The 10,282-nt window shown below is 34.7% G+C and overlaps 2 protein-coding genes and 1 pseudogene across 3 annotated transcripts; 1 reads left to right on the top strand and 2 right to left on the bottom strand.

Annotated features, from left to right (window-relative positions):
* Positions 1–75: 75 nt before the first annotated feature.
* Positions 76–2,365, top strand: LOC104716886 (serine/threonine-protein kinase Aurora-1). Its single transcript, XM_010434354.2, has 9 exons — positions 76–351; positions 612–725; positions 834–980; positions 1,053–1,148; positions 1,241–1,336; positions 1,440–1,536; positions 1,631–1,748; positions 1,839–1,911; positions 2,014–2,365. Exons 1-9 carry the CDS (start codon positions 310–312, stop codon positions 2,113–2,115), a joined length of 885 nt encoding a protein of 294 aa, XP_010432656.1. The 5' UTR covers positions 76–309; the 3' UTR covers positions 2,116–2,365.
* Positions 2,349–3,856, bottom strand: LOC109126801 (putative F-box/kelch-repeat protein At3g43710 pseudogene; annotated as a pseudogene).
* A 1,799-nt stretch (positions 3,857–5,655) lies between these two features.
* On the bottom strand, positions 5,656–9,477 carry LOC104716884 (ATP-dependent 6-phosphofructokinase 6). 2 transcript variants are annotated; one of them, XM_087468471.1, is made up of 14 exons: positions 9,220–9,298; positions 9,050–9,188; positions 8,427–8,473; positions 8,294–8,333; positions 8,122–8,184; positions 7,889–8,026; positions 7,471–7,629; positions 7,318–7,371; positions 7,008–7,076; positions 6,771–6,900; positions 6,426–6,682; positions 6,279–6,327; positions 6,044–6,198; positions 5,656–5,949 (listed from the first exon to the last, which is right to left on the bottom strand). In XM_087468471.1, exons 2-14 carry the CDS (start codon positions 9,152–9,154, stop codon positions 5,827–5,829), a joined length of 1,389 nt encoding a protein of 462 aa, XP_087324597.1. In that variant the 5' UTR covers positions 9,155–9,188; positions 9,220–9,298; the 3' UTR covers positions 5,656–5,826. The 2 variants fall into 2 exon arrangements, with proteins under 2 accessions (XP_087324597.1, XP_010432655.1); XM_010434353.3 differs by having other exon boundaries at positions 9,050–9,477.
* Positions 9,478–10,282: the final 805 nt, after the last annotated feature.

Raw genomic sequence — 10,282 nt, 5'->3', positions numbered from 1 at the left:
GTAAAATTTAATTTATGATTGGTCCGATCCACAGAGACACCCTGGCAAAGTAGCAAGTGGCAAACACCAAATAAAAATTCGACCGTTATTACTTTTTTCTTCCTTTTTTTTTTTATTTTTTATATAGTATTTGAAAACTGCCTCTTTAGTTTATTTAATTAATTTAAAGCCCCCCCCGCTCCACCTTATTTTTTTCAATTCGATTTGGATATTCTCTGGAACAAATTGTATTTGAAAACTGTCTCTGATTTGTTTGGCCTCTCTCTCTCTCTCTCTTTCCCTCTCTCTAGGGATTGATCTCTTCTTCCAATGGCGATCCCTTCGGAGACACAACAACAACAGCAAGAGAAGGTACTTTCGCGATTCAATTACCTGATGCTTCCTTCGTCAAGTGTTTTTTTTTAGGGATTTTGGAAGCTAATCCTTTTTTTTTGGGGGTTTCTCAATCAAAATATTTGTTCCGTTTCATTCGATTCGTCTTTGGGTTTAGGTTTGATTAATTGAGCGATAAATGTTTATTCCTCCTCTTCTGTGTTGCACGCACGATTAGGGTTTTTGAGAATTCCGTGAATTTCTTCAATTGGTTTTCTGAATTCAATTTGTTTTATCAGGAGGCTTCAGATGCTGCTGCTTCACAAAAGAGATGGGATTTAAGCGATTTCGACATCGGTAAACCTCTTGGTCGTGGAAAGTTCGGTCACGTCTATCTCGCCAGAGAAAAACGGGTCAGTATATATATAAACAAAACAAAACAATCTATTATATAATCTGTGGTTTTATGTTCTTTCTGATGTATATATCATATAATATATGCTTTTATATATATGAAACAGAGCAATCACATTGTGGCTCTTAAGGTTCTTTTCAAGAGCCAGCTTCAACAATCTCAAGTTGAACATCAGCTCAGAAGAGAAGTCGAGATTCAGTCTCATCTTCGCCACCCCAATATACTCAGGCTCTACGGTTACTTCTATGATCAAGTATGTCACAAATGTTTTGTTTTCTCCTTTTCTATTCAATGATTTTTTATCAAACTTCTTCAATTGTTGCAGAAACGAGTTTACTTGATACTTGAGTACGCTGCTAGGGGTGAGCTCTACAAAGAACTCCAGAGATGCAAATTCTTTAGCGAGAGACGTGCTGCAACTGTTAGTCCTTCCTTCTACCTTTTTTTTTGTTTTTACCTCTCGAACTAATTTGTTGTTGAAAAACTGATATCCTTATGTGTTCATTGTGTCAGTATGTTGCGTCATTGGCGAGAGCCCTCATCTACTGCCATGGCAAGCATGTGATACACAGAGATATTAAACCTGAAAATCTGTTAATTGGTGCACAGGTGATATAAGCTTTTAACCTTTTTTCCTTGTAGTAAGTAACACCTATCCATTTGATTGTGAAACTAAGCTAGTATTAACATTCATGGATTATTTAACTATCAGGGTGAGCTCAAGATTGCAGACTTTGGTTGGTCAGTACACACATTTAACCGCAGAAGGACAATGTGTGGCACGCTAGATTACCTTCCTCCTGAGATGGGTAAAGTTGGAACACTTGAAATGAATGAAAGTTAGTTCTGGTGTGCTCATCTAAATTCTTTTTTATTAACAGTGATCTTTTGGTTTTCTTACAGTCGAAAGCGTAGAACATGATGCTAGCGTAGATATCTGGAGCCTTGGGATTCTCTGTTACGAGTTTCTTTATGGTGTGCCTCCTTTCGAAGCCATGGAGCACTCAGACACATACAGAAGGTTCAAAAAATAAATTAGCTGCATATGAAATCTACAATTACTAGTCTGTTTCTTGTGGGTTTGTCTGATGATACATATACTCTCTAACAGGATTGTGCAAGTGGATCTCAAGTTCCCTCCCAAACCAATTGTCTCTGGATCTGCAAAGGATCTAATTAGCCAGGTTTTTCTAATACCTTCAACCTAACACATACACTTTGGTGGAAGTAGTAGTAGTTATTGAATCTCAAGTCTCACGTATTTCCTTATTGTATAATATATATAGATGCTTGTCAAGGAGTCTTCACAACGTCTGCCATTGCACAAGCTTCTGGAGCATCCATGGATTGTGCAAAACGCTGATCCTTCTGGTATCTACAGAGGTTAAAAAAAACAAAACGCTTTCAGTTCTAACTGTTCTTGGCAGTCTCCAGCCAAACTGTTATCTAGAAAGACAAGAACACCATTGTGTAGGTGTATGAATCTTCTTTATTATTTTTATCTTTTTGCTCATTCATGTTTTGAATAAATTGTATCCCAAGAAAAATCTCAAGTATCTGTAGTTCTGTATTATGTAGTATGTTCTATGTCATTAACGGGAGCAGGAAACTCTACAAAGTGTTTTCTTACTTGTCTAATCTCAAGCAAGCTTTGTGATATAGCAAAATAAACAATCCATTACAAATAAAGAAAATAAAACGATGATCAATCAAAGAGTAGCAGCAAAAACATGCGTTAAATTAACACGTTCCTCATTGGTTGTAAACACAACGTCAAACCACTCAGGAGTCCCCCAAATCTCTCCTTTTTCGCGTCTTTCAATCGTAATCTCCGCACACCAAATATTTGTTTTCTGATAACGCTGGTTAACGTACAACTTCTCCCGCCAGAAAACAGCAATTTTTCCACCATAATTTACGCATTTAGTAGTAGTAACACAATAACTAAGAATGCCAAATATATGTATATATTTAAGAAAACTCATATGAGTAGAAGTTTTGAAATGAACAATCAATATATGAAAATTATTAATAACAAATAAGTCAAAGTAACAGATGTAACGATTAGACTAAGCAAACAAATTTGAACGTTAATCTATTGGATTATCCAGCTCCTAGAACGATAAAGAATATTGTCGATCACACATTGAGATGATAGTCATACCAAAGTATAGGTTAGTCATCGATGATTGTCCTTTTTCTCCATCTACCTTTATGCAGCTCGTAAAGCCCATATGTCTTCATAGATTCTACCCATACATTCCCATCATAACCTATACTTTCGCAACTAGAAAATTCCCTACATACTTCCTCGCCAGTACTAGACACAAACTCCCAAGTTTGAGTCTTTGGATCGAATACCTCCATCCAGATAGTTGCATCAAGATCTGTGCAGCCTCCTGCTACATATATTTTTCCATCAAGAACGCAAGCAGATGGGTCCACACGTTCAGCACGACAGCACGCATGCTTACAGCCTCACAGCCTCACGCCATGTGTGAGAGCGACAGTCCATGACCATAACGCTAGAAGATGCATTGTTCTTTTTTGAGCCGACAATGACATAAATATTAGAACCAACCAGTGCAACATCTGGCAAGTGCTCGGGAAGAGAATCGGTAGATAAAATTGGGACCAAAACGTTCCTCGAGCTCTTTGGTCCCCGGCAAAGAGTAAACATATGTAGTGGGTGGTTAGAAACGTTAAAGAATCGTAAGCACACGTAGAGAATATTCTCTGTGCGGCATAAGAGGTTTCGGGGTTGGTAAAGCTCCGCTGAAGTAAGGAAAGAGCGGCATCTCTTCCAAAACCACTTATTAATTTAAAAATTAAACTAGAAAGTGTAAAATTAAAACATTGTCAACTAGAAAAAAAACAGTAAAACATGTCAAATAATCAAATATATGTATATATTTAAGAAAACTCATATGAGTATAAGTTTTGAAATGAACAATCAATATGTAAAAATTATTATTCTAATAACAAATAAGTCAAAGTAACGATTAGACTAAGCAAACAAATTTGGACGTTACATTTTGCATGATTTTGATTCTTGGAAAGCAAAATTGGCATTACGTTGCATCCTTTATACCGATTGTTGAAAAACAAATTTAGCGTGGCGCTTTGCATGGTTTACATTTACACCGAATGTTAGAAAGCAAATTTGACGTTACGATGGGAATGTATGCGTAGAATCTATGAAGACATATGGGCTTTACGAGCTGCATAAAGGTAGATGGAGAATGTATGCGTAGAATCTATGAAGACATATTATACTTTCGGCTTCAACAAATCATTAAATATAATTATAATAATTTTTGAAATTTACTTTTTATTGATTCATAAATTTTAAATAAGTTTTAGTAAAAAAAAACAGAAATTTTCATGAATTAATCTATGATTTAGAAAATCTTCATTAGTTTTTTTGAGATTCAAATTCAAACTACCAAAATTTTCACTCAAAGTTTAAACATTATTTATTTTAGAATAAACACATGATTTTTTTGTTTGTTGAATTTTCAAAAAGATTAAGAACTACAGTACTAACCAATAATAACTCCACTAAGCCCATTAAAATCTCTAACCTAAAATATCTGAATAAAAATTAATTAAGCTTTTTGCCCCCAAATGATTAAATACTATTAATTTTGAACGGAGACTGACTTCTCGGCTTCCTCCGTGAAATAATCATACGAACATTAATTAGCGAAAAACCTCTCCACTAATCTGATAGTAGTAATAATAATCTCAATATTTTAAAATTTTAATAATTTATAAATGGAATGCCTTGTACCTACTAGTATAACGTGAGTTCTTAATATATAGTTTCCATCCTACCATATTTTATTTATAAATATAGTATTATTATTTATAGATGAGATATTGCCCTCATGAATAGTGTACAAATCATGAACACGATCAATTTAACCCAGAAGCGGGAATTATAAATCGGAAATAGATAAATCAATCTTATAATTCCATTCTCAGTCATCATCATTGTCATTTCCTTCATCTCTCTATCACGACTCATCATCGTCCTTCATCTCTCGATCAATCACTCAAATCTCATTTCGAGTTCCTTTTCTTTGCTTTATTCTTTGCATTCAAACTCACAACAATGAGTTTGAGTTTTGATCTCAAGAAGAGAGAAAGAATCTTCCACAAGAAATCGTGGAGTTTTGCATCCAATCATCCTATAGCCCCAAGATTATCTAAACATCTTCATACTTACATCAAATCGAGAAAAATCTACAAAGCAAGGTCTGTGTATCTATCACTAGGGGCATGTGATATACGTCTGTATACTACGTTCTATCTCTTTCCTTGACCCAGAGTGGTTTGTGATACACAAGAAGCCACACAAGAACGAGTATGTGTTGCATTTAATCCCTGAAATTCCTTTTTGTGGAAGCAATCATTCACTTGTGAGTGCGGGTTCTTAAGTTTGAACACTGAGAATCATAAACCCTCACAAAAGTCAGATTTAAAAAGTTAAGAACTGTTTTTTTTGTTTTTGTGTTTATATGTTTTTTTTTGTTTTTGTTTTTATAGGTGACGAACTTGACAAGACAGTATGAGAAAGTCGGAGTATCTATTTGGAATATTTTTTATAGGAAAAAATAGAGAAATACATTGATGTAAAACTAATCTCTAATATAAAAGAAAAATTGGAAATTTTTATATCATATATTGACTCATTTGGAGATACTTTTAGAGTTTTTTTTTATAAATAAACAAATATTAATAAACGATAATATCAAAACTTAAATAATATTTTTGTGAAGTATCTTATTTATATTTATATTAAAAAGTGTCTTATATAACTAGTAGTTTATTGAATCAACCGATTCCATCTTGTGTTTTTATATAGAAAGGAAAAGTGAAGCATGAATGTAGTTGTTGTTGGTCTAGTTTTATGAAAAGGGTAGTAACGACAAACATAAACTCTCGGTTTCTCTCTTCTCAATAGCATAACTTCACAACAACTTTGTATCTTCAACGAAAAAAAAAGTTCACGAGAAATAATACCGTCTTACATATATGATCCAAACCTCGCTGGGGTCAAAATTACAAATGAAGAAATGAAGTTTCGACAAACATTAGTTAGACACCACGGTGGTTCCTTTAGGAGGGTTCATGAAGCTAGGCTGGTTCGTCGACGACAGCATCCGCGCCCACATTCTGTCTGTAATCACAACTTTGTTTTGCTTCTCCGTTATTCGCTGCCCAGAGAAAAGAAAATAATCAAGGATTAAAAAAAATGAGAAGTTGGTGATCTAATGACATGGATAGATATTTAGGCAAAGAGAAACTAACGTTAAAGGGAATGTATGTATGCCTTCCATTAACAAGACCAGAGACAAAGCCGGTATAGCCAGCCATTGCACCATGGACTGCGCTTTGGGCGAGGAGAGTTGAGTAGACGTTGTCGGAAGCATTGGCTGGAATAGCTCGGATCATATACGTCGGATCTGAAAAATGGTTTGAATTATTATTCGTATTTCATGAACTAATATAGTAGCTTGAGTTGAATTTGAAGAGGCGAACGTACCAATGTATTTGAGAGTAATGTCCAACACACTCTGCTTCGCAAAGTGCTCCTGTTACAAAAAGGCAGAAAAGGAAAATAAGGGTAATAAACCCACAGAATTTTCGCGTCTTCTAGATGAATATAAGACTGAAATTTCAATATAGATACCTTGATTTTAAGACTCATCCATAGTCCTACATCTTTAAGGAGCTTGTTTCCTGAAGCATCTTGCTGTTCAACGCTCTCTGCAACAAGATCCTGCCCTGCACCTTCAGCAACCACTATAACCATGTGGCCATTTTCTCTGAGCCGTTTTGCAATGAACTCATAAAGCCCTCCTTTGCCTTCAAGATAAAAAGGTGACTCGGGAATCAGACAGCAGTCGACATCTCGACTAGCCAGAGTAGCATACATTGCAATGAACCCTGCAGTGTAGAAGCCATAGATTAGATAAAAGAGTTGGGAAAAACACTTTTGTGGTCTACTTTTAGTATACCTCTTCTGTGAACTTACCACTGTAGCGACCCATTAGCTTGACAAGTCCGATACCATTTTCCACACTGGTCGCTTCAACATGCGCTGCATTAATAGCACGTTGAGCCTCCTCAACCGCACTATCAAATCCAAAGGATTTGTCAATGACCTGAATCAGAGATACTATCAAATCAAGCTACTTGCGAACTAGCCAGAATGGGAGAAGAGGTTAAAGGTTGAGAGTGCAAACTACAATTATGAAAATCTTGGACTTACTGGAATGTCGTTATCAATGGTTTTTGGTATTCCTGCAACTGCAACTTTAAGTCCACGACGCCTAATTTCCTGCAGAATCAGTCAAAAACAACTGCTTCACCCAACTTAAAAGTCATTTCGATGTTAATAGGTACACGAACATCACTGCTTTATCAGTCCAGTTATTAGGAAGCCTCTTTATGTTTTCTAGCAGACAAACATTCATTTTAATGAGGGTAGAATGTCTTCCATGGAATTTAATTAGACAGTTCTCTTCATAAAATGATTTACAAAGGTACTATCCAACAATAATACACAACATTTCACTAACCTTATATATTGCACTTGCTCCTTTTTGGGTTCCATCACCTCCAATAATGTAAACCTATATATCACAAATAAAGCAACTCACTGTTATTACTAGAACTGCTCTCCATAGCACACAAACAAACTGAAATAACTAAACAAAATTATTGTCGAATACCTGATTTATTTCACGATCTTGTATGTTGTCGACAATCTTTGATGTATCATGTCCCCCTCGGGATGTTCCTAGTATGGTTCCCCCGCGCTTGTGGATGTCACTCACTGTCTTCGGTGTTAGTGCAACAGTATTTTTGGAATAGAACCCACGAAACCCGCACTGCAGTATCGAAAACCAGATGAGCCAAAAAAAAATTCTACTCAACCAATAATAGCCAAACTATAATTTGCTTTCCGTTTTGATGTGCACCAGTTACTAGAGGTTATATAGTCTACATATGTAAATTAAAACTGACATAGCTCTATCTATTACACTATGCAATAGCAGTTACAGAACAAAGTATTCGGTCTACAAGTTTGTGACACAATGAGATTCTCATCCCCAGAAAATACCGTCGAAAAGCAGAAATTGAACTCACATCCACACCAATCACTTCTGTAACACCATACATAAAATGAAGACCACACACGATCTCCCTGATTACTGTATTAAGCCCGGGGCATAGGCCACCACATGTAACAATACAGGCACGCACATCAGCTGGCTTGAAATACACCTAAACACAATATTAAAACCATACATTACCAGTTTTTACATCGTAAGATGAGGAAGCTGCATAGCACAGGAAACTCATGGACGAGGGGAAAATACCTTTTGGCGAGGTCCTGCACGTCTAAAGTGTGTCCCTCTAGGAGAATCCTTGTGAACAACAATCTATAAATGACACGAAAAAGAAAAAAATTAGCAACATGCTGCTAACAACATATCACATAAATCACTTACACAGAGAACAAAAGGCCAAAACGCAGCGGTGAGTTTTCACCTTTTCCTGGACTGTATCATCCTCATCAACAAAATACTGCCTGAAAAAAAATCACAGAAGATGAACCCAATTAACTGACCATCATCATCTCTAACAATCAATCAAGTTCACAAGTACAATCAGCTCAACTCACCTAACTACTGAATAAGCAGGATTCGATTGCAACGGGTTTGGATACGTCTGTAAAACCACCAAGAACATAAAAAAAGAAATGAGCAAAAGTGATTTACAAAGAAATGAAAAATAAAACAGAATATGAAATGGACTAATTATACAATCATAATTCTAATTCTCAGTCGTTCCATTATTCTATATATAAATGATGTATCCTTAGGTTTCACTACAGATAGTGTATCAATAGATCTAGTCAAACATATTCAACTACGAGTAGGCATATCACATGTGCACCAATCCATAACCACGTTCACATTGATTTAACATTTGTATTGCACTGTGAGAATATAAATAAATATTCATATGTAAATCTCCATGATAGCGACCGGATCTCATCTAAATCCCAAATTACAATAACCCGAAACAACCGGAGACTACTAAAAAAATAGGGATAAAGATTCAATTCCACAAAACTAACAACATTTTGCATTTGCTATATGCCTATATACACGGACCAAATCGGCGAGACAATACCAAATTCTTAAGTCGGGTATAACAAACGATCCAGGAAGATGACGAATTGAAAAGAAAAGAAAAAAATCAGTGGAATCGTATCGAGATAGAGAAAGGAAGTAGTAATACCGGGAGATCGTGAATGTAATCGCTCAAGTGAGGAACATCTTCGAGCACATAACCAGCAGGTCCTTCCACCAACTTAATCTGCTCATCGACGCCATTGGAAGCCATCGAAGACCTTCTTCTTCTTCTTCTGTTTTTCTTTTTCCGCGGTGAGGTAAAGCGAATGTGAATTTGAAGCGTATTGCAATGTGTGTATTTTTTTTTAATTCTCAGAGGTCAGAGTGGTATAGAAGTTAGAAGAGAACAAAAGGGGTTTTTTTCTAAGAAACTAGAAAGCGACGTCGTTCCAATCTTTTATCGGACATTACCGCAATACCAGCGGAAAACGACGGCTGGTTTTTTCCAATTGTCACTTTCTGGTTTTCAGATGTAAATTATTTTATTTTTATTAAAGTTTGTAATTATCCAGTTTCAAAAAATAAAAGAAATCTACAAGGCAAAGGAGAAAGATCACATATATTTATATATTTTTCTATACTAAGTATATCTAAAAATCAGAGTAATATATTGTACATGGCAAAGAGAAAGATCATGTATGTTGAAATATTAGCATTTACCAATTATTTTGTTAAAAAAATGGTAAGCTAATGTATTGCAGGATTGTCAAAATGGGTAAATAAATACTCAGTTTGTCCAAGATTTTACCGGGTTTGGATTGTGTTTTTAAAATGGGTTTTGGTGAGATAGTACATTGGATTTGACGAATTGTGGGTTTAATAGGTTAACCCACTAAGATTATAGGATTATCCATAGATTAATCAATAAATAGTATAAAATTACAAATATGTAAGATATCTGAAATATATGTTATGATTATTTTCTGTTTTATGTACTACTATATATTAGTATTTTTTAATGCTAGTTATTATTGTTATTTAGTATAATATTGTTAATATTTTTTTTCAAATCATCATTTGTAAACAATAAAATGGAAAACAAAGTCAAAGAAATGCATATAAAGAAGAGTTAAGAGCTTTTTAAACTATATTTTTAATGGTTTTAGGATTGTAGGTTGCTTTTTCTATTTTAATACACATGTATTTTATTTTTTAATTTATTACTATGAAAATTTGAGTTGGCTTTATAATTTTATGTTACATTTTAAAAAGAAAATATTTTATTTAATTTATATATTGGTAACCCATATAAGTATATAACTTATTAAGCTAATGAATGTTATGATTTTGGGTTTGGATATATAAATCTCAAGATTCTCAACTAATAAAATAAATAGAT

This window comes from Camelina sativa, chromosome 10, assembly GCF_030686135.1.
Source record: "Camelina sativa cultivar CO46 ecotype springtype chromosome 10, ASM3068613v1".
Taxonomy (NCBI): Eukaryota; Viridiplantae; Streptophyta; class Magnoliopsida; order Brassicales; family Brassicaceae; genus Camelina; species Camelina sativa.
The sequence above is the reverse complement of the archived record's forward strand: the minus strand, read 5'-3'. Positions and strand labels throughout refer to the sequence as shown.